Source organism: Carassius carassius, chromosome 20 (assembly GCF_963082965.1).
Source record: "Carassius carassius chromosome 20, fCarCar2.1, whole genome shotgun sequence".
In the NCBI taxonomy this organism is placed as follows: Eukaryota; Metazoa; Chordata; class Actinopteri; order Cypriniformes; family Cyprinidae; genus Carassius; species Carassius carassius.
In genome coordinates this window covers 17,695,925-17,721,533 of record NC_081774.1, presented here as the reverse complement: position 1 = coordinate 17,721,533, position 25,609 = coordinate 17,695,925, and the positions used below count along the sequence as shown (strand labels likewise).

The window sequence follows — 25,609 nt, the reverse complement described above, 5'->3', positions numbered from 1 at the left end:
CCTGTCAGGTGGAATATATTAGTAAACTCATGTAGGGAAAAGTTAATGAGGATGTAGGGTGTGATTTGAAACACAGCCTCTGAGTGTCGACTTTGAACGTCGTTAATTCACAATATCTTTCAATAACTTTCTCAAAAATGATGAATATTACCCAAAATGCAAATGTTACTGTCAAAATATGGCAATTTTTTACAGCGATTTTTAACAGTGTAGTTAACCAACTAGGTTCTTACTTGTGTTGCAAAAAACGAGGGATGAGAGAATACCACCATCATGAATGAAAATCCAGTAAACAGTTGAATGTTAACTTTGCAAAATATATGACCACTGAACAGTTGCAACTGACCAATCGGAATAAAGTATTCAAGAAAGATGTGTGATAGTTGAAAACAAAAAGAAAGTCATTGATAAGGATATTAATTAGATCTTTGTTTTATTTTATTCTAGGTGCCATGCACTACAAAGCCAGCTTGCAGAATGCTACTTCCGATTCAGATCTCATTCGGCTCCGGACCTCAGCTCAGGGCCCCCGAATATCACACACCTTAATAGATATGAAGCCAGACCCCTTAATCGCTGTTCCACCGGGTGAGATTGACATCATCGCCCCCTGCAAACTGATAGACCGGACCCATAACGTGACAGAGAAAGTCACTCAGGTGAGGTTAAAACTCTTATTGAGAATGTGACTCAAATTGTGGAATGTCAAATAGAAAAAAAATATATATTCCGCATCACCATACCTAAACATTATTACTACAACAATAACTTAAATAATATTAAGTAAAACATTAAGTAAAGACAAAAAGCAACAACCGAACTGACGTAAAACATTTTTCATTGTCTACAGGTAGTACAGTGTACCAAACAATGTCATTCAAGCACCGCAAAATTCTAAATACTGTTTTTTTTGTTTTGTTTTTTACATATGATTAATACTTTTTGAAAAAAAGGTTCAGCAATGTATAACTTAAATTAAAATAACTTTAAAATTTTTGTGCAAACACAAGCTTAAAGGGATATTTCACCCAAACCTGAAAATTGACTCTCCCTCATGTCATTTCAAACCCACAAGATTAGTCTTTGTCTTTCAAAGACTTCTTTTAAGGAAACCTTCGAGACTTCTGTTCCTTCACCGAAAGTCCAGGTAACCAAAATATTTAAATTTCTTCAGATTTTATTTGAGTGGATATGATTTGTTTAAATATGCCTTAATGACGTTTTTAATATATTTAAAGTTTTGGATACCTGGACTGTCAACAAAATGACAGAAACCTCTCAGATTTCATTCAAATTGACTTGATTTGTGTTTCAAACCAAACCAAAGTCTTATGGGCTTGGAATGACATGAGGGTGAGCAAAATGACAGAATAACATTTTAGGGTTTTCTAAATCTCAAACAGCCTTGACCTTCATCACCAGCAGATTTTTAGTGATTGTAGTTTTGGTTTCAGAGATTTGTGTCCAATGGAAAGAAAGACTCAAAAAAAGTTGAATAAAATCAAAGTTGTACTTGAGCTGTAAAAAACATCTTAATGGAGATTCCTGGCTGTCTTCTGCCAACACAGTCAGAATCCGATGGAAATCTGGTGTATGTCACATTCACAGTCCTAAAAACCCCCAGCTAGATTACAATTCATGTTACATTTCAAATAATCTCACAAATGTACATGTAACTTGAGAATTTGGACCATTATCTTATGCTCTATGTACAACTAACAGAGACAAACAATGGTCTTTAAATATTGTGTACAAAATTAATAGTACAATTATGGCAGAACATGCACATACATAATAGTGCCTGTACAACATATTCAAAATAACATTACAACATATACTGTATCAGTAAATTCTTCATCATTCATGAAAAAAAGGGTAGGGAGTAGGTGTAAACCAAGTATTTTGAAAATAAGAACACTTTATGAATCTGAATATTTAGGTCAAAAAAGCTTTACAAACGATTTAAACAAAAATGTATTTTGCTCATATTTCATGAATGATTCAGAGTAAAAAGAAATAAAACATAAAAACTAATTAATAAAAAACTTGCCATCAAAGATCAGTGATGCCAGACTGTTGATTTTGATTAGCATAATCCAAGACGTAACATCACATCCAATGTAGCAGTGTACCATTTCCATATTTAATCTAACTATTATATGTTAGATTTATGTATAATTATTGAGCAATTTAAAAAATATGACAAAAATGAGCTGAATCACCTTTCCATGTGCTTCAGATCGACTCCACCTATTTGTGGAACTGTGCATGACCACTCAAAAAATATTGATTATTTTAAGTACAGCTTACTTGAATCCATTTTGTTTAATAACTTTCAGTGCTAAAACGTTCATTTTACTTAATTTTATTAGTAAGATCATCAGTTACATTTTTCAGTGAAATTTCCTACTGTAAATAAATCAAAACTAATTTTTTTTATAGTAATATGTATTGCTAAGGAAAATTAATTTGGACAACTTTTTTTCAATATTTAGATTTTTTTTGCACCCTCAGATTCCAGATTTTTAAATAGTTGTATCTTGGCCAAATATATATATATATATATATATATATATATACAATATATATATATTGTGTGTATATATTTATATAAATGTGTGTGTGTGTGTATATATATATATATATATATATATATATACACACACACACACAAGGAAATATTTCATAACCACTTGTGTCATTTGGCCAAGCTGACAGAGTAAAGAACACAGTAAGAATGCAAAATATCAGCCAATTAATTAGCCTGACTGATATATATGCCTGTCTCTGCATAGGTCATTAGTAGATTAGCCAGTGGTTTCTAGACATTTTTTATCCAGTTGGTGGCAGTAAAAACTGCTTTTATGTAATACATATGGATGTAGCACTGGTCATTTAGGAGGGATTTTAAACTGTGGTCTGAGGGCATTCTCCACAGCCATGTAAAAAACTGTAGTTAATGTACATGCAGTTCATTTATGCAGTCATTTATAATTATCCCACTGGAATATCTAATTCCTGGGGTTAATGCAGCATCCTGGTCAGGGTCATATAGGTGACAGCTCTGCATGACTGGCTGAACAGACACTTGCCCTCCATGAAGGGCGTACCAACAGAGCGCAGAGGGAATGAGGTCATGCCAAAGGTCACATGGCACATGCCGCGAGGTGTCCTTCCATTTTCAGCTGAGTTGTCTGGATGCCCCATGACAGAAAGATCTATATCTCCACAGCTGAGTAGCCATTAGCACTCATGTGGATGTGTGTTCAGAGATGCTTAGTCATTTGTCACTGTTTAGAGTAGTGCTCTGTTGACATAATCAGTTGTTTCACATTTTTATGTTTATGTTTTATCACGGTTCGGTTCATTTTCGGTACAGTAAGGGAAAGAAATGCAAACATTAAACTGCAGGTTGTTTATTAATATAAACTTTTTTTTAACAATTTGTTTACAGGTTTTTAAAAAAATACTTTTTAATAAAATATATATAAAATAAAAAAAGAATAAGAAATAAAATACTGCTGCAAAGTTCTCCACTAAATAAAATACTCTCAGTCTCAAACCAATATCATATAATAAAATATAATGAAAAATATAAATAAGTAACTATGATTACAGTGCAGCATTACCAATCCCAGCTTGTAGGCCTGCTCATATTTAAAAAATATATATAATTTTTCCAAAGTGTAAAGTTGCAGCATCAACAGTTTCAGGTTTTAGACCTGCTCAGATTTCGTTATTGCGTTGGACCGATCGGAATTAAGAGCAAAGGTCTGTTTAAATGCCGACGGGAGCTGCGTTTGAATTACAATCGTTTTTTTCCTAGTTGTAGTGATGTTCACACTCGCGTGATGCCTTTTGAAAACCTTAGGCCGGTGACACACTGGCATATTGCACTATTACTAGTCTATTTTGTCGTCAATACTGTTGACGGTGTCCTTTATCAGTAGGCTTTATATTTATGCTCAACATGTAGTATAGATATCGTTGTCGTGAAGACAAGATCCTGGTTTGTCGGCGGTCTCCCTCTATGTCATATTACAGCGCCAGCGCCGCGTCAGGCACGATTCTGGTGTGTAAAGACACAGACAACGCGAAGCAGCCGTCACGCAACTGACACACAGCAGAAACGGCACGCTCACACCACGCAGTGTGTCACCGGCCTTAGAATCAGCTGCAGGGCGGGGTTTGCGCTGAACGCGGAGACTTCCGCCACTTAATATGTTCGTTTGGAAACACGAAAATGTACCTATCATTCCGCACACAAAATATTGCATTCGGTCATTCAGTACACACGTGCACCGTACCGACAGCCCTGTACCGAAACGGTCCGGTACGAATACACGTACCGTTACACCCCTAATATATATATATTATGCATCATTAAGATACTTTTTAATGTTTAAATTTAATTAGGCCAAAGCGGGCCAGCTGGGGCAAGAGGAGTGGTTATGGACAAAGGAGGAGTTTGCTCCGCATCTGGAGAGCATCAGCGCCGCGGATCATTTCATGAAGCTAACATAACACCAGCATTAAAAACTTTTTCAAAATAAGTTGAGCTCAAAACTCACTTTCAGTCAGCAGCGAGTGTTTTAATAACTTGATCAGATGTGGATTTTAATCACCATACAAGGCAGAAATATTTATAAGCGATGCAAAAGACTGCAGGCTAGGTATTAACGTTACCATAGTAAACATGGTAAATGTGACAGTTTGAAAAAATCAGACAGCTTTATCTGTCACAAGTCTCGTCTCGAGAGTTTAGCTCCATGTAGCCTGTCTTTAAAATATAATAATGTTTTTTGTTCGGGGGCTTTTATAAAAATATAGAAATTGTCATTCTTTCTAAATGTGATATATATAGGCTATGATTAATGTATCACTTATTATAGTAAAACATAGATGCTTTTGTATTTAAATATTTAACAAAGCATGCAAACAAAGCTAGTTCCAGTGACATTTCTTATTAGTCTTCTGATAATTTCTTTTTGTTGGTGAAATGATGGTGTTCCATGACGTTGTTCCCGAGCAGCGTGTAAAGGGCGGGTTTTAGTGAAGCGCAGCGGAGCTTCTGGCCCGACGATGGAAACGCAGCACTATTTTGGCCTTGTGCTATAGGACCGAGGCTATTAGCCCCGCTCGGCCTGTTTTAAGCCCTGGCTCGCACTGGTTCAACAGTGGAAAAGCAGCTATTGGCTGGAGGCCTGAGTTCTTGCCTGACCTGCCAGAACAACCACCTCAAGCAATAAGCTCTTTCCATCAGAAGCTCTTTATTATTTTTCTTTTGTTGTATGTGTGGGTGGGAGTGGGTGGTGGGTCCTGGAATTATTGGGTAGGACGACAAAAACGGTTTGTTTAGTTAATGAATTATGCAGTATGGAAATTTTATGGCGCAGAGCAAGTTGTATTTGTTCGTAGACAAAACTCATGAGAAGTCCCTGTTGCCCATTCACAGAGTGATGATGTTTTAACAGTCTCCAGTTTCTGTAAAATGCTTTAATACTACCAGGTCTATAGCTAAGCCATATGGCTGATCCTGAATGGATGTTGATAGACATTCATTGTTAGATCTTGCAAACGGAGAATGGCTAATGAATATGCTAAGCCAACTCAGGTGAAGTTTTGACTACATGGACTTCCCATTGAGCAACTGTGGTCTAGATCGCAGGATGCGTTTTTGCATTAAGATACCTAGACAGAGTGAAATACAATTCCAGGTTTAATTCACTTCCAGAATAAACCTTTCCTAATAATTTACTCACCCCCGCCCCAAGAAAGGTCTGTCTGCAGACTGCAAGACAGGGGCGTAACTTGAAGTGGGCGTAACTTGAAGTAGGAGGTGTAACTTGAAGTTGTTCAAATCACACAGAACCACGCGAGATGTCAAAACAAGATTTTGTCAGGATGCATTCGAAACCGCTTACCCTTTAATTAGGCACTTAATTTCAATAAGTGCTAACTTAACGAGCGCTAAAAGAGTACTCTACAGCCTAAATGCGTATGTATGAAGTATGAATGCAATTTGTATATCATTATCCGCTATGTTGATCATGTGACCTACAAAGTTAAAACAAGCACAAAAACTTAAAAGATATAAGTGACAGGTTTAATTAATGTATTTGTAAGTATCTTGATAATGAAGAACATTGCCCATGTTGTAGTCTTTTTGCAGAAATGGCTGCGTTTTTATTTTGTGATTGTAGTATAGCCAATACTGTTGGTTTTAATTTTTTATATTTTTAACTCCACTAATGTGATCAAGTGTTATCCTTAAAGCATTTTTTTATTATTAGAAAACCCAAAATCGTTATCTCTTGAATATTTTTTTCAATTATTTTACGTGAAAAAATTTTTTCTTGTATAGTATCTCATACTATGATGAAAACATGATTTTTTTTATTTACTGTTTTATGGCATTATGATTGTTTATTGTTAGATACAACCGTCTCACCATGATCTTTTATGTAATAATTTGGCATTAATAATAAAAAAGAGGGTCAGGTGCACAAACACCTCACAGCGATTCTGCAATATCTGCACAAAGGGTACTTCGATCAGCTGCTCGAAGATCTCACCTTTGGAGAAGATTGTTGATTTCATACTCTAAAAATGTAAGTATTACTACTCAAAAATTAACATTACCCCATAATGAATTGCATATTTTGACCACCCCAACACTTACATGCAATAATAACGATAAATACCAACCAATAATTATATAATTTTTTTTTATTACATTTTAATAAAAGAAGCAAAATGTATTTTCTTTTGTGACATAGCTATATATGAATATATACTAGTTAAACAAATGCAGTCGATGTGAATACATCAATTTTCAGTCAAGCAATTAATACATGAATGGATAAAATATTTATATTTTATTTACTGAGAACAAAAAACATGTCTAAATGATTAAAACAATGTATAAAAGTTAGCATCACAATAAATGCATACATGTACAAGTCAACAACACATGAAACAAAGCTTCATTCAAACTTATTGTTCTAACAATCAAGTATTTACAGATGGTGAACCCAACATCCTCCTGCGATCTGAACACAGCTGATACAGTTCTGCTGCTGCACTTCACAATCTCACTCTTCTCAATGGGGATGTCGTTGAGCAAAAGGATGAGGAAGACCATGATGTCGGCTCTCTGAACCACACAACCTCTTAGCGAGAGCAGAAGAACACGTGCAGGACAATTTGACTGCTGTGTCTGCTCCAAACTTTCATGTGCCTGCACCCCATGAGCACGACAACCTGAAAAACATTTACACCGTTTTACAAGTACATGCATTGATTTATTCCTTTTGAAGTTGGCTAAACCACTGAAGTGGTTAAAATATATAAATAAATTATACATTTATCCAAAGCGACTTACAGTGCATTCAGACTAACAGTTTTTACCTAACATGTGTTCCCTGGTATTCGAACTGAGGATGAAGACATCACAGCAGCATCTGGTCCTGATGAGACAGTAAAGGGCAGGTGGAGTGAGGGAGTGTCTCATCTGTGACTCTCGATCATTTCCAGGATGATGCTGTTGTCTTCTCCATCCTCAGTGCACACACCAGTCTACAGACATTTTCATGTCCTACAAAAATACACATACACAATACAAAAAGTCATTACATTATTCTTTTGTTTCAGGTTTTCCCTTTTTTTCACCTTTCCTTGCAGGTCCTGCTCCACCACAAAAGATCTGCAGCAAATGCACAGAAATCAAGAATAAGAAAAGAGGTGTAATAGTTGTTTAAAATTACATTAAAATAAAATACAACTAAAAAGATTTAAAATGTTTCATTTATTTTTGTACTGTACTTACACAAATCCTTTGATGTTAGCATTCCTTCATCAGTGTCTCTGCAGCAGATAAACACACGTGTCTCATCTGTCCCTGTAACATCCAGACAAGAGTCAGTCTCCTCTGTCATATATCTGTGATATACTGCATTTACATGTTGAGTTAATAACTGATGTAACTCGCTTTTTATCCAACACAAAAGTTCCTTAAATTATCAATATTGCAAATGGACAAATAAAATAGATAACTTATGTTTAGTTACTTTACATAGATTTGTTTGTTTACATGACTTACACTCATCTCTAGCAGTGTTGACAAAAGTGAATTCTACACAATATCATACACACATCACTCAGACACCTGTTTCATGTCTGTTAGATGTGCTCATCTACAATTCTTATCAAACATTATCCAGTCAGATAATAAATAGACATTTTAGTAATAGTAAAAGAAGTATATATGGTTTATGTAAATCCACTATTGAGTCGTGTACTTAATGGAGCAGCCCTGTTTGTTATGCATTATAAAACATGTTTACAGCAAAATCACAAATATGCTATATTATAGGTCACAGGGGTTAGTTCGCCCAATTTGCAAAATTATGTCATTAATAACTTACCCTCATGTTGTTCCAAACCCATAAGACCTCCGTTTATTTTTGGCACACAGTTTAAGATATGTTAGAGTTAGTCCGAGAGCTCTCAGTCCCTCCATTGAAGCGGTGTGTACGGTATACTGTCCATGTCCAGAAAGGTAATAAAAACATCATCAAAGTAGTCCACGTGACATAAGAGGGTCAGTTAGAATTTGTTGAAGCATCAAATACATTTTGGTCCAAAAATAGCAAAAACTACGACTTTATTCAGCATTGTCTTCTCTTCTGTGTCTGTTGTAAGACAGTTCAAAACAAAGCAGTTTGTCATATCCGGTTCGTGCACGAATCATTCGATGTAACCAGATCTTTTTGAACCAGTTCACCAAATCGAACTGAATCGTTTGAAACGTCTCCAATACGCATTAATCCACAAATGACTTAAGCTGTTAACTTTTTTAATGTGGCTGACACTCCCTCTGAGTTCAAACAAACCAATATCCCAGAGTAATTCATTTACTCAAACAGTACACTGACTGAACTGCTGTGAAGAGAGAACTGAAGATGAACACCGAGCCGAGCCAGATAATGACTCGTTCACGAGTCAAGAACCGTTTCTGTCAGACGTGTCCGATTCGAGAACCGAGGAGCTGATGATACTGCGCATGTGTGATTCAGCGTGAAGCAAACCGACACACAGAGCGTCTGAACCGAACTGATTCTTTTGGTGATTGATTCTGAACTGATTCTGTGCTAATGTTATGAGCCCAGGTAAACTGAAGGCTTGCAATCATCGTCAATGACGCCATTATGTCGAGCGCAAAAGAACCGGTGAACCGTTTTTTTCAACCGGTTTATTGAATCGACAGTGTTGGGAAGGTTACTTTGGAAATGTAATAGGTTACAGATTACAAGTTACCCTGTTTAAAATGTAATAGTAGTGTAACTTTTTCAATTACTTTATTAAAGTAATGTAACTAATTACTTTTGAGTACTTTTTGATTACTTTTTTAAATTTGTGAAAATTAAAGAATAATAAATAAAAGCATATACATCAACTTAAATACAGTTATCTAATAAGCATGTGACGTATTCTGTGTACTAAACTCCTGAAACATTGGTGTTTTTTTTAAACTGCTGTCTCTTTGTATATGCCATCCATCCATCCATCTTCTTCCGCTTATCCGGGGCCGGGTCGCGGGGACAGCAGTCTAAGCAGAGAACCCCAGACTTCCCTCTCCCTAGACACTTCCTCCAGCTCTTCTGGGGGGACACCGAGGCGTTCCCAGGCCAGCCGGGAGACATAGTCTCTCCAGCATGTCCTAGGTCTTCCCCGGGGTCTCCTCCCAGTGGGACGCGCCCGGAACACCTTCCCCGGAAGGCGTCCAGGAGGCATCCGGAACAGATGCCCGAGCCACCTCAGCTGACCCCTCTCGATGTGGAGGAGCAGCGGCTCTACTCTGAGCTCCTCCCGGGTGACTGAGCTTCTCACCCTATCTCTAAGGGATCGCCCAGCCACCCTGCGGAGAAAGCTCATTTCGGCCGCCTGTATCCGGGATCTTGTCCTTTCGGTCATGACCCAAAGCTCATGACCATAGGTGAGAGTAGGAACGTAGATTGACCGGTAAATTGAGAGCTTCGCCTTGCGGCTCAGCTCTTTCTTCACCACGACAGACCGGTACATCGACCGCATTACTGCAGAAGCTGCACCGATCCATCTGTCAATCTCCCGTTCCATCCTTCCCTCACTCGTGAACAAGACCCCAAGATACTTAAACTCCTCCACTTGAGGCAGGAACTCTCCACCTCTGGTGAAGAGTCCATCCTCTCTCGAGGAGTGTGGTTCCAGAGCCCAAGCTGTGCATAGAGGTGAGTATATGATGATAGTTTTCTCAAAATAAATAAAATGCACATTAAGTGACACAAAGCAGTTCTAGAAATTATGTTTATGTGCTCGTGTACTCCTATATTGAGGCAGCAGAGGTTGAAAACGTAGGCCTATGTGTAGTAAATGAAACCATGTCTTTGACATTAATTTACAGGAGGGGCGGACTGGGAAAAAAATTCAGACTGGAAAATTCAAACTCATACAAACAAATTCATGGCCAAAACTATTTTTTTGTATGGACCTGACATAAAAAAGGTTTAAATCTTTAATTTGGGGACATGCAAAATAATTAAAAGTTCTCTCCTGAACTGCACCTTCACTTCCATTTTTCTCTTCAGTCTCTTTATTTTGCCCTGTTATCCATCTCTCTCGTGACTTTAATACTCAAGATTGAACAAAACTATACTTTACAATACAATACTCTACAATACTACAATATCTTTATAGAAAAATCCTAATACTGTACATGAGTCATGTTTTTCCCTTACAAAAGTTAAACATGCTTTTATTAGCCTATATAAAAGTAAAATAACCTTGTTTTGTTTTTGGTTTTTTTTGCAAATGGATTTGTATTTATTTTTAAATAAATACATTTGTAAAATAATTTAACATTTTTGGGACTTAATATTCACAGACACTAGTCCATGTCATGTTTTGATTCAAGTGTAGGCTACTGACCTACTTTTGATTTTGAGGCATTCCGTTTTTATGAATGACTGTATTTCCGCATCCCGGAAATTATTAGGGCGGTATGTCTCAGAATAGTCAGTGCAATTTGGGAAAGAAATCAGTTAAATCTGTATGTGGATATGTGTAAATATTCAAATGTAATCCCCTTTGTAATCGTTAAAAATTTCATAAGTAACTGTAATTTAATTACTCATTTTTTCGTAGTAACTGTAACTAATTACAGTTACAATAATTTTGTAATTAAATTACGTAACGCTGTTACATGTAACTAGTTACTCCCCAACACTGTGAATCGAACTGTCAGAAAGAACTACTGGTGATCCGAAAACCGATGCATCGTTAACGAGTCATTATCTGGCTCGGCTCGGTGTTCATCTTCAGTTCTCTCTTCACAGCAGTTCAGTCAGTGTACTGTTTGAGTAAATGAATTACTCCGGGATATTGGTTTGTTTTAACTCAGAGGAAGTGTCAGCCACATTAAACAAGTTAACAGCTTAAGTCATTTGTGGATTAATGCGTATTGGAGACGCGAACCGTTTCAAACGATTCAGTTCGATTTGGTGAACTGGTTCAAAAAGATCCAGTTACATTGAATGATTCGTTCGCGAACCGGATATGACAAACTGCTTTGTTTTGAACTGTCTTACAACAGACACGGAAGAGAAGACAATGCTGAATAAAGTTGTAGTTTTTGTTATTTTTGGACCAAAATGTATTTTCGATGCTTCAACAAATTCTAACTGACCCTCTGATGTCACATGGACTACTTTGATGATGTTTTTCTTGTCTTTCTGGACATGGACAGTATACCGTACACACAGTTTCAATGGAGGAACTGAGGGCTCTCGGACTAAATCTAAAAAATCTTAAAATGTGTTCCGAAGATAAATGGAGGTTTTACCGGTTTGAAACGACGTGAGGGTGAGTTATTAATGACATAATTTTCTTTTTGGGTGAACTATCCCTTTAAGCCTGTGAAACCGGAGGATAGCGTCTTTAGACCTTTTGCTTATAGGTTGCTTACTTTACACCTTAGTTTTAATAAATTATTAACTCCAAAAACAATACCACTGTATGAAAATGACTTATACACTTCAATTTAAATAATTATCTCTGGAAAAAAATATTCTCACCGTTGTCTCTCACAGCAAGCTGTCATATTCGTCTTCTTTCCAGTTTAACGGCGGTTGGCATCCAGCTTATTGGTGCATTACCGCCCACTTCTGTTCCGGAGTGTGGATCAGATAATACGTTTTCCTACTAAAATGTAGACATCTCTCACATTGTCCCTTAACATTAATATCTACACACACATCATGCATCAAATCCTGCCTAAAACCCCTGCCTCCCTTAAAACGTAATCAATATTCTACTCTGTGCCCTAATTAAAGCCGCCATATTGCCAACAACTTATCGTTTTGAGATCTCACGGAGTTCTGTGTGATTTGGACAACTTCAAGTTCCGCCTCCTACTTCAAGTTCTGCCCACTTCAAGTTATGCCCCCGTCTTGCAGTCTGCAGACGTACACGCTTGCCCGCCCCCCATGTCTAAATTGGGATTGTCCAAATTGCAGTTTCACTGCAGCTTCAAAGGGCTTTACACGATCGCAGCCGAGGAATATTTTCTCCGAAAAATGTTTATAAATGTATATACTTTTTAAGCACAACTGCTCGTCTTGCACTACACGCTTAAGAAAAATAGTTCTAAACAGTACCAGAACAGGGTTCTTTGGCTTGTAACAATAGCAGAACCCTTTTTAGTGCTAAATAGAACCCTTTTTATATTGTTCCGTAAAGAACCATGCTTTTAAAAGGCTATAAAGGACCTTAATGATGTTATAAATAACCTATTTAATGATAGTTTATTTTCATTAATATTAGTATATTAACATATTTATATCATTATTAATAATGATTATCAGGGGCCAAGCCCAGAGGGCTGTAGCCCCTATTGTATCTGTACGTTTTCTTTATTATTATTATTGTCGTCCAATGGGAGTCTATGGCAGCCCTATGAAGGGAACATGGGAAAATGATGAAATTTGGCACACATGTAGAGATGGTCATTATAAGTGATCTGACCAACTTTGGGGTCTCTAGGCCCAACTCTATAGCGCCACCAGCAGTCCAAAAATTCAACATTCAAACATTAATAACTTTTGAACCACTAATTCTACGAAAATAAAACTTAGTACACCTGAACATGCTCTTCATGGAGATTCCAGTCCATACTTTATATTAAGACTCAGCCCATTACAGTAGCAGCCATTTTGAAAAGTACAGTATTCAGTCTAAACACTACTCCTCTTTCAAACTTGGTCCAATTCTTCTGAAATTTGGCTCAGATGATCTTTGAACTGAGCCGCACAGAAATGACTGAACAGATTTTTGATATTCATCTTTGTTCAAAAGTTATTCAATTGTGAACTTAATGAGGTTGACCTAAAATCGGTTGAGATGCTGTATCTCGGCCAAACTTTGATCAATCGAAACCAAACTTGGTACACTTCATCTACACCATGATCTGAGGGTCCATGTCAAATTTGGGAATAGCGCCACCTATGGGTGTTGAGATACCAAGAATGCACTTTTTTGCTTATAACTTCTGAACAATTCATCAGAAAATTATGATCTTGGTGTCTATGGATTCTTTAGACCATTCCGAATCTGAGGATGTCAATTATGTCAAGACCACCAGGACCACCCGTCCGCCATTTTGAATTTTGTCATAAATTGCTATATCTTTTAATCTACTGGACAAATCTTCACAAAAATCGGTAGACATCATCAACACCATGTCTCGGAGGTCCCCCGGAAGTTTGAAGACAGCGCCACCTAGTGTTCAAGAGATATAACGATTCTTGCAAAACCCCTCATAACCACTGTAAATGTTGATCGATTTTTGTTATTTTTATGTCATTTAATTCCATGGTTTATGCCGAATCGGATGATGTCTCATTTGTCATTTTCCAACATGGCGTCTGTCCGCCATATTGAATAGAATGAAAAACCGTTTTTTCGCTACTCCTCCCTGAAATCTTGTTCAATTTTGTTCAAAAATTTATAATATGAACTTCAGACCGGGCCGGACAGAAATGACTGAACAGATTTTTGATATTCCCTCCCGTTCCCGACATGTACAGCTCTAAAGTTGACCGTGCCTGTGCCAGTTGATTTTTGCTAGCTAGCTTAGCATGCTAATTAGCTAACATGCTAACATGTTTCTATTCACTCTAATGGGTCTCTTGAGCTATCTGGTTAACTTTGAGCAAGCTATCATTTTTTAGCGTAGCATGCTAATCTGGCTAAAATGCTACTTCAAGCTTTTGAGAGTTCATTCTCACACCTTAACATCACTTCTGTGGCGTGCCATATGTGCGTCAGCTAATGTGGCTCACTCTGCTAAGGCACTGGTCCCAAACCCGAGAGGTTGTGGGTTCGAATCCTGTGTGGGACAAGTTTAAAATTGGGTATAAAGTTGTAATTTAAATTCCTTTATTACATGGGTAAGAGCTGTACTAATGTTTCTTACACCGGGATCAGAAATAAGTGTGTTTTTTTATTAATTAACTTCATTCTGTGTTCGTTCTCATCAGACCTTCTGTTCAGACCTTCTGATTTCACTCTATCTGTAATTCTGAATCTATCTGTTCTGGAAAAGTGCTGGAAAAAATGCTTGAAAAACCCTTACAAGCCAAAGAGCAATAAGGGCTTGGCCCCGGAAAGGCTGCTTGCAGCTTTAATTATTATTAATATTATATGTATATATTATTTATTTATATAGTTTTTTACTCCTCTATCTACCTGGTATTACAATATCCAGCAGTGTCTGTTAGGGTTTTACATAAAAACAGCAACAACAACAATGTGTCAAATAGGTACTTTTATTTTTTAATGACATGTGAATTTGTACCAAAAATGATAGTGCTCTAACAACAGTTATTAGCAAAATACATTAATAAATGACAATTGACATTGAGCATAAATAAATACTAAAGTCAAACAAACTAAAAACTGGAAATAGTAAAATGAAGACCAAGTTCCAGTGAAATAATGTTTTTTCATAATCCTCTATGATGCCTGTAAGTCCATCTCTATGTGTATTTTGGTGTGATTGAGTGGCCGTTTCTCGCTGCAGATTACGAAGTTGAAGGATGTGACAGCATCTGAAATACACAATTGATTTCAGAGTTACAATGTGTCTCATTCCATTTGTTTTAGTAAAAACAAAAAAAAGGACCATAAATTAAATATGTTTGTTACGTAGTGGTGATGAGGAGAGAAGTATCCTTAACTGAACAGGGCTGGTCACACTTACTTGTTCTCTTAAACTGAAGAGAGAAAAATACATAATTTGTAAAAAACCAGTTACAATTTGAAAGTTAAAAGTTACTGACATTTAAGAAAGAAATAATTTACCTGCTGAGAGTGTGTTGATAGTCTGTGTAGTTGGATAGATGAACTTATAAAAAAAAGATTCTAACAATACGGATTATAAACTCAATGTCTCTGTTACCTGGAGAAGAGGAGTATCCTCAACCAGAGCTGCTCACACATAGCCTACATAAGGTCAAAAAAGAAAAGGGGAAATTACATGTTTGTTTGCAAACCAGATACAATTTTAAAGTTAAATTTTTATTTAAATTTAAGAATGAAATAATTTACCTATTGAGAGTGTGTTGAAGTTTGTAGTTGGAATACTGGAGAAACTAAGTAATGAACTGCTTTGACAGTTATAAATTTGAAAAACAAAAGGGCGGGAATAAAGAACCCCAAACTCTGACACAAAGAATCATTTCAGCACTAAATGGGTTACTGTGGTTCTAAATAGAACTGGTTCTACATGTAAAGAATTTTTAAAGAACCATCTTTTTAGAGTGTAGCTCTGCAATGTGCATCCATAGCTTCGCACATTATGTAATCAAGTTAGAAAGTTCCTTTAACTTGACAGACAGTGGCTTTAACACAGCATTTATAAAGGAAGATGCTTAAAAAACTGTGAATGTTGCAGCCAGTAACCATGAGAAAACAATGTAATGTCATGTTTTTAAAATAAATTAATACTTTTTTTCAGTATTAAATTGATCAAAAGTGGCAGTGTGTAACAGTGTTAGCGTATTTACTTTTTCCAAATTCTTTGTAAATTTATATTTCTGAAAGAATTCCAAAAGAGTTGTATCTCCACAAAAATATAATGCCACACAACTGTTTTCAAATTGATAATAAAAATGTCTTGAGCAGCTAATCAGCATATTAGAATGATTTTCTGAAGAATCGTGTGACACTGAAGACTTTTAATCATGCTGAAAATTCACCTGTGCCATCACAGAAATAGATTTGGTTTTAGTGTAAAACATTGCAACCCCACACTTTGTCAAATGTACGTCAAATACATTTATATAGATAGTCAAATTGAAGTGCAGCACATTTTATTTTTATCTCAGGCTCTTGACATATTCCCTGCTTCCTAACCAGGTGGACAATGGCAGATGATTACATGCTGCATTGATCAGCATGTGTGGGATGCACAGTGAGTTTGCGCAGTGATCAGTGACTATTAGCTCTGAGATGTTCTAAGAGTGAATTTTGCTTTTATAACTCTCCCACCTTGATACTCAAAAAAGGCAGTGCATGATGTTCCAGTTACTCATTAGTGTTAGTTCATAGTTTTCACCATGTGTAGTAGATTCTGCTGTGGAATCCAGACAGATAAAAGCATTTCCTGTGAGAAATATTTTTTTTCAAATGGTGTCCCAGATGAGTCTTTTTAGGCCTATACTTACAACAGCTGTGGCCAGGCTCCATGAAGAAATTACAAATGTTTTGATGGTACTTGCGTTAATGATAGAATAAATCTATGAATTTATGCTGAGCTCAAGGGGCATAATTTATATTTATATCACTTTTTTTTATGAATTGTAATAGATTAACACATTAAATTAAAAACCCAAATATACATTTAACTGAGCAGCTGTAGAAATTAGTAAAAAAAAATTTTTTTATTATAAACATTTGCTTTTTTCTAATAAAGTATTAGATTAAATAGCCTTTAGTAATGATGCTTTCTCTTCTCAGGCCTCATTGTGGTCCGTTTTTCACATTTATTCATGTGCTACCCATTAATATTTTTTTATAATGAGGATAAGTATTAAAATTAGCTCTTTAGAGAGCTGTCCTGTTTGGAGTTGAAACAGAATGGAGGATCTACTACCCTTCTGTTTTCAATCTAAACTGAATTACTTAAGCCCAAAATATTTTTTTATTGTGGATATCTGTAGCTGATACAAATGACCTCAGTTCATAGTAACTTGAAGTATTCAAAGTAAATAAATTGTGACTGTAAGGAACCTGGGAAAGAATGGTTAAACGAATCTACTGATATTTCATTTTAATTGTTTGTGACGTCCTGGTTATAACAGGCTGTACACTTGAATACACCATCACTGAGCACACTGTTAATAAATGAGTGAGCAAATATAGCTTATGGGGCATATCATTAAAGAACTGAGCAAACATATATTATGTAAGCCTTTTCTTACTTGAATAACATTCCAGTGTAAGTGTGTAGACTGGAGAGACATAAATGCTTTTGTTCATATTTTCACCACTGCAAGTGCATTTTGCATGAATGCACTAATGCATCTAATTTTTACTTAATGTATAAATAAATTTCTCAGCAATAACTAGCAAAGATGGCACCGATAAAGGCTGTAAAGGAAAAGGTTTATATCAAAAGATCAATTCAAAGGCATAACATTTTGAGTGTTTTTGCCCTCTGGGTGCTGTAATGTTAACATCTTTTTGTTGTAACAGACTTTGCTGTCTCTCTGAATGGCGCTGGACTGGATCCAAAAAGTCCATTAGTTTGCAAAACTGCATTAGAGGACTCTTGGCAATGGCAAATTACAATCGTAATATAAAAATATCATAAAGAAATGAAGTAAAATACTGAACGTCAGACAGATATGTTCCAATTAACCATCTCTTCCAGACCAAGCTGCTGGGGACTTTACAAAGTAGTGTTCATCATTGCAGTTTTGCAAGATTTTTGCCAGGAAAGGATGCTGAGTTTCCTTGTAGAGGCTTATTTGATTGTTTCACCAAAATTACCTGAAAAGTGCCCCATTCCATAATACATCATGATGGATGTGCAAGGTTTGCCATTAGTCATCATGAAATGTGCCTTTAGCTATGAGTATGGTGGCCTAGAAGTGCAAAACAAATCACAATTACAAAAACAAAATAACAAATCCAAAAACACAACGACAATTCAGAAAACAAAATAACAATTCAAAAAACACAACGACAATTCAGAAAACAAAATAACAATTCAGAAAACACAACGATAATTCAGAAAACACAACGACAATTCAGAAAACAAAATAACAATTCAGAAAACACAACGACAATTCATACAAAACGGAAAAGGTAGGTATATTTTGAGAACGACATACTTATCGCTGATTGGATGAGACACCTGTCAATCAAAAATAAATTGTGATCAACTTTGTTGAAATCTGTTGAATTTTGCTAAAATGGAACACATTAAACGCTACTTTGAAGAAGGACATTCATATGCCGTGATTGTGGACATGCTGGCGACATACCACGACATTAAAATGAGCTTGCGCTCTTTAAAAACACACCTGAAGAATAATGGTATGTTCAGAAGAAAGAACTATTCGCCCATAGACGAAGTAAGGAATGCTATTAGAGCAGAGCTGCGTGGACCAGGACAGTTGTTCGGCTACCGGACAATGTGGTTAGTACTTCTGTGTTTTCTGAATTGTCGTTGTGTTTTCTGAATTGTTATTTTGTTTTCTGAATTGTCGTTGTGTTTTCTGAATTGTCGTTGTGTTTTCTGAATTGCCGTTGTGTTTTCTGAATTGTTATTTTGTTTTCTGAATTGTCGTTGTGTTTTCTGAATTGTCGTTGTGTTTTCTGAATTGTCGTTGTGTTTTCTGAATTGTTATTTTGTTTTCTGAATTGTCGTTGTGTTTTCTGAATTGTCGTTGTGTTTTCTGAATTGCCGTTGTGTTTTCTGAATTGTTATTTTGTTTTCTGAATTGTCGTTGTGTTTTCTGAATTGTTATTTTGTTTTCTGAATTGTCGCTGTGTTTTTGGATTTGTTATTTTGTTTTTGTAATTGTGATTTGTATTGCACTTTTGCACTCGGCCACCATATACGAGTATTTCGGGCAAGTTCAGTTGAAACTTGTGTCTAACTGAGCAGGTTTAGAATAATGACTATTCAGTGCCTTTAGATATGTTGTTCATATTTAAATTATGTATATCTCCCTACAAACTGCAGAGAGTTTTTATCATTTTAACAGTAAACATGCAGCTAAAACTGTATGGGTGTTTAATTATTATACGATTAACCAGTTTTTAAGTGATTGTCAGCTGCGAACATCTGTGCAAATGTAGGAGTCCTGGATATCTTGTTAAAAAGTCATTAAAGGAACAGTTTCCCCAAAATTTGCTGAAATGTATTCACCCTCAGGTCATCCAAGATGTAGATGAATTAGTTTCATTTAGCAATGCATAATTAGCACTTGCTCACAAGTGGATCCTCTACATAGAATGTGTGTCGTCAGAATGACAGTCCAAACAGCTGATAAAAACATCACAATAATCCACAAGTAATAAACTTAACTTAAGTGCAAGTGGTGAAATGCTACATTTCTTTAAATTTAATCTGATGAAGAAAAAAATAAATAATCTAAATCATTGATGGCCTGAGAGTAAGTAAAGTTTCAGTAAATGTAAATTTTTGGATCAACTACCCCCCTTAAAGTATCAATTAAATTACAAACTTTTTACTGTAATAGAATTAGACATTGAAAGTTGGAAGACGATATTGACAGTTTGAGAGCAGGCATTTACACAAAAGTCTGACATTGAAACACTAGCACACACAAATTTAAAATTCTGATGTGAATCCAAATTATATATTCTGAAAACAATGCATAATGCCCCATGGCAATAAATCAGCAGAGTGGATGGTAGAGTCACATAGACTGTGACATAATAAAAAGAAGTAAACACAATTTCTTTCCAAAGAACTGTTTGTGGGAGACTTGAATAATTTATCATTCCTTCAGAATTATGTATAATGACTTCAGGCATCTTAATTTTAATATACTGTTTATCTTCACAACTGCCTGCTCTTCTTTTCTGTCTTTACTCATAAACCCAAGCATGATATTATTATGCATTATTCTAGGAGCATGAGAAATTCCCACTGATATTAAGAACTGTTTGCTGTAGTGGCATGATAAAATCATTTCTTAGTTTTGTCCAGGTTTACTATCTTTACGATCAACTCAGTGAACTTAGTGTCCGTCACACTATATTAAAAGGCCTTCAGAGAAAAAAAAACATCTGGAGTCACATTCAAAGCAGCCTGAAGTGTTATTATATTCAAAGAAATCTTATTATCTTTGCCAAGGGTTTTTTGACACGTTAATGACAGGAGTTAGTTATCATGACTCAGAAAACAGACATACTATACAGTGCATTTACTTTTGATGTCTTTGTATTAAATAGCTATTTTTCGTTGTGTCTCATATGCATTGTCATTATTGGTTAAACTAGATTTCTCTCAGTATGTTGACGTGAAAAGTGACTTAGCATGCATGTTGTCAGTCATGGGAAAGTAATTATGTTGTCAGGGTTCATTTAGAGTAAACACATGACCTACCGATCAATCGTTTTCATAATGAATGCTAAGTGAATGGTCAGAGATGTATTTAGAAGGGTGTAGAGCTTTGTTTTTACTAGTTGTTTGGCAGTGAGTGCTTAATAGTGTATTTTGGTAACATGTTGAAGATTCATTTAGCTAATGTATTTGGCATCTTAAACTAGCAATTAACAATAACCAACCTTAATAAATGTTGTAAAAGTTATGTAAATTTCTGCATACACTTTACTCTTCAAACATTTTGTATGTTCTCTTTTATTCAAAAAGTTCACATTAAAATGATCATAAGTAATTATTTTACAATGTTAAAAAGATTTCTATTTCAAACAAATGCTGTTCTTTGGACCTTTCTATTCTAATATCTTACAATAGTAGTGTATGTTAATACATTTTAGCACTTCAAGCTTTATGAATTAAAATATTATTACTATTATATTACTATATTACTATACCTAAATTAATAAATGCTATAAAAATGTTGTTCATTGTTAGTTCATGATACCTGATGTTAACAAACTGAAGCTTATTGTAAAGTGTCTGCTATCTATAGATTGAGAATAAGTATACTGATGTGAGCAATGACCAACATTTGATAGAAAATTTTATTAACAACATACATTGGCTTGGCTTTAATTTCACACTTGTAATTTAAGTATGATTAAGCCTAATGTGGGGGACAATTATCATAAGAGAAGCAAGTTAGAGGTGAGGGTCTGTAACATGCCTGGGAGCTGGGCACATAGAGAAAGAGTAGAAAAAAAAAGTAGAGATACTTTTTTTTTTGCGTGTTTGTGCTTATCAGGGGAACAGAGGATATCCATCAAGCCCTGCAGCTGGGCTACTGAGAGCGAGGAGGTGGATCAGTCAGCCAGCTGCAATTACATCTCTTGCCGAGTGGGACTTCCACAGAGAAGAGAGAGAGAAAGAATGAGAGAAACACACACAAACATAGTGTTTCTGAAAGCGAGGGAGGGAGGGAGGGAGGGAGGGATGGAGAGGAATACCACAGGCAATTTACTCTCTTTAAAAGGCAAAGCGTGCAAAAAGTGGAACAGCTTGATGATGGATCCATGGTGCTGCCGTTCAGACGCATTTTGTCTTTTCTGGTTTTTGTGCGAGAATCGAATATGAAGATAGACAGTTTGTTCATGTTGTGCTGATTCACTTGGAGCGACCGAAACAGCTTGAAAAGGTGATGAGCAGCAGTAGGGCTTGAAAGACTGGATGATTTGCTTTCGAACTTTGAAGGATGGAAAAAGTGAGCAAAATTTAAAGACGATTCAGGGGTTTATTGGAAGTCACTTGGGAGATACATTATGAAAGAGATGCCTTCAGACTGACGGAACTGAAGTGGTCCACCTCAGAGGATGAGAGTGTTGGCTGTTCCTGCAAGCAGTGGGTGAAATGAACAGTGGTGTTTAGACAGCTATCTGTATGGGGCAGAATTATGTCCTTTAGTGCCAGAGGCAGCATTCCTCAGGAGGGGGTGCAAGGGAGCAATGAGTGGAAAAACACACGGGTCAAGAGGGCTGTTCGCATCTCTAGTATTGTCGCACAAGAGGTGAGTTCCCAAGGAAGGTATACTTTGTTTTGAACACTTTTATATATACTGCTGTCAAAAAGTTTGGGGTCAGTAAGAAATTAGTTTTTTTCCACCCATTCTTTCATTCAACAAGAGCACATTAAACTGATAAAAAAGTGATAGTAAAAATATTTATAATGTTACAGAAGTTTTCTATTTCAAATAAATGCTGTTATTTTAAATATTCTATTCATCAAAAATAAAAAATAAATAAAATAAAATATTAAGCAGCATATTCTCCTGAGCACCCAGTTAGCATATTAGAATGATTTCTTAAGGATCATGTGATACAGCTTTGCCATCACAGAAATAAATTATGTTTTAAAATATATTAAAATAGAAACCTTTTTTTCAATATAATAACATTTTACAGTATTATTTTTACTAATACTTAATAAATAGTATTATTTAGTACTATTTTTACTTTAATTGTAATAAAATAAATCCAGCCTCAGTGAACATAAGAGCCAGCTTTCAAAAACAATGTGAATGTGTGTGAATTTCACATTTAAATATAGGTAAACTCAGACTATGAATATTGAGATTCTTTGGAATTCAGTAATGTTCTTTATATTTAAAGTAAAAGGAAACATTGATTTTAAATCAATTGTAATCTAATGATAGTCTGTGTGTGATTTGTCTCCAGTATTGAGAGACTGTAGTGAAGAATTATTTCAGGAATTACTGCAGGTATTCTGGACAGTATCTATAAAAGCATTCCCATCATTATTACAAATCTGATTTTTGAATGTCAACAAAATGTAAACGTTTACCTTTCATATATGCACTGCAGTTGCAATTGCTATTTCACATTATTAATTAATTTTGCACTTGAGAAAATAATAGTCAGCATGAGGGTGAGTAAATTATTTTAGAATTGAATTTTGGGATAAACTATTCCCTGTTAATGTTTTCAGATGTGCCTGTTCCTGTATTTAATGTGACAAAAACATCAGACAGAAACATTGGCATTTGTCTCTGCCCAGCGACATTGGTGTTGTGGTGTCAGACCTGGGCTCTGTTCACCACAGTTTTTTCTGTAGGTCAAACACCCTACATTCATCTCAGCACAAGGATGCCCTTGACTGCCACACCACCGTCTGTGAGGCACATTGAGACAATTGCTCACTGCAAATGGCAGTACCCTTATGGGCTATAGCTTCGTTGATCGATGGTTGCCCTTTCTGACTGCTTCCCTGTGAGATTAACTTTCAAATGACAGCTCTTTTCTTTAGTTAAATACGTCTAAACCTTCTACCTTTGATGTTTTTTTCACAGTCAGATCAGGATATTCTGGAGCTGGATATCATCCGGTTGCTGTTGAGTAGCATTGTTAATTGATTTGAGGGAGATTATTATGTACCTCAATAATGGTCTTTTAATGGAGGGTCTTTCTGTGTGAGGACGGCAGCCTTCATGAATGAGTCATGACATCATTGTGGCAGTATGACCATCACGGCGTTGCAGCTGAGACTCAGATACATCAAAAAAGGTGGAGTGCCCGTGCTTATGCCCCGATTTAGTCGGACCTCTGTTCTGCAGAAGAGGGCAACTTCAGTGAATAGTCAGGGTAGCCTGAGGGTTACAGTGGGAGCAAACCTTTCGTGTGAATCTCCGTGGGCCCCCCACTTCTCTAGCATGCCACAAGCCGTGGAGTGGTTGAACATGTTGGTTCCTCGTACGGGAATCCGGCTTTCATTTGGTGCTACTCCGGATGACCAGATGTCTATTGCGGCATCGGAGGGTGAGCTGGATTCTGGAGATGAGGACATCCATGCTTACGGCCAAGGCTTACCTTGCAGCTGGGTAGGCTGCCTCCACCCCGCATGCCATGGCACTCCTGGAAGTATACCAGGCCAAGGCATTGAAGGAGATGCACAAAGGTAGTTCTGACCCAGGGTCGATGCAGAAGCTGCGCACAGCAACGGACCTCACCTTGAGAGCGACGTTAGTCACTGCGCGCTCCCTGGGTCAGATGATGGCAACGCCGGTGGTCCAGGGACGCCATCTCTGGCTGAACCTGGCTGATATGCATCAGGATCGTTTTCTCAACTCCCCTATCTCACAGGCCATCCTTTTCAGCGATTCAGTCGAGAGCCCAACTGTTCTTGGCTCCCTAGCTCATTCGGACCGTCAGACTTGGCTATGCAACTCAGTTAACCCGTCGTCCCCGAAAGTTCAGAGGCATCCAGTTCACCTCCATGTTGACCAGCAATGCTTCTGTCTTATGGGCTTATAGACCCAGTCCCTCCAGTCGATATGAGGTCGGGGTTTTACAGCCCTTATTTCATTACACCTAAGAAAGGCGGTGGGTTACGACTAATCTTGGATCTGCAAGTTTTGTAATGGGCCCTTCACAAGCTACCGTTCAAAATGTTGACGCAGAAATGCATTTTCAAATGCATCCATCCCTGAGATGGTTTACAGTTATCGACCTGAAGGATGCATACTTTCATGTCTTGATTCTTCCTTGGCACAGGCCGTTTCTCTGCTTTGCATTGAGGGATAAAGACTTGTGCTCTTAGCTGTGCTGGCTTCCATCAAGAGGGTATGGGACCTGCATGCATTTTCAGTCAACAAATCGTGCCTGGAATTTTGCCCAAGGTTTCCACCACACCTCTCATGTATCAGGTGGTGATAAAAGCTTTGCTATGTTCCGTTCGCGCTTTACACCTATATGTGGACTGTACATGGAGCTGTAGGACCTCAGAGCAGCTCTTCATCTGTTGTGGAGGCCAACAGAAGGGAAAGGCTGTCTCCAAGCAGAGGTTGGGTTTATCAAACCCATGGTGTGCCTTGCACTCTTGGTTTGAGAGCACACTTGACAAGGAGTGTTTCTTCATCCTGGGCTTTGCCGCACGGTGGATCTCTGAAAGATATTTGTAGAGCTGCAGGCTTCGTGTAGAGCACAGTGTCCTCTCATGGAGTCGCCTCAAGTAGCCAATGAACCAGAGAGATTGCTCAGTATCTCGCTTGCTGCACCCTTCCCCTCTACAGACAGGATATATGTGCTTATTCTGCTCTTCAGTTCAGTTTCCCTGCATGGCAAACCCTGTGTAGTTCTTCTGTCACCCTAGGCAGTCAGATGTGGTGAATCATCAGGTGCCAGCCTAATACTTGTAAAGTTACTTGATAGTTCATCCCTGTGTTAGGCTAGGTGCCATATGTTGTGATCCCCATGGTGATCCCATGTATGTATTCTTTCACGGTACGGTTCACCTCTTGGTGAGCCTGTGTCTTTCCCTTGGCAGACTCCACTCAACCGTCCCTGTCATAGTTGCCTTCCTCCTAACTGGGCCAGAGCCACCTCAGAGACATTCCAAATGTTGTACTGCCCTTATTGTCCA

At 37.0% G+C, this 25,609-nt stretch overlaps 1 protein-coding gene and 1 long non-coding RNA gene across 2 annotated transcripts in view; one reads left to right on the top strand and one right to left on the bottom strand.

Annotated features, from left to right (window-relative positions):
• Positions 1–25,609, top strand: part of LOC132097010 (potassium voltage-gated channel subfamily H member 2-like) — a 56,837-nt gene that overhangs the window by 18,100 nt on the left and 13,128 nt on the right. Inside the window, exon 5 of the mRNA XM_059502675.1 lies at positions 448–659. Within this exon, the coding sequence (XP_059358658.1) occupies positions 448–659 (212 nt within the window). The remainder of the gene's footprint in view (positions 1–447; positions 660–25,609) is intronic.
• LOC132096544 (uncharacterized) lies at positions 7,356–12,353 on the bottom strand. The gene is made up of 3 exons (XR_009422597.1): positions 12,111–12,353; positions 7,829–7,900; positions 7,356–7,705 (listed from the first exon to the last, which is right to left on the bottom strand). It is a non-coding gene; the product is annotated as an uncharacterized LOC132096544 (long non-coding RNA).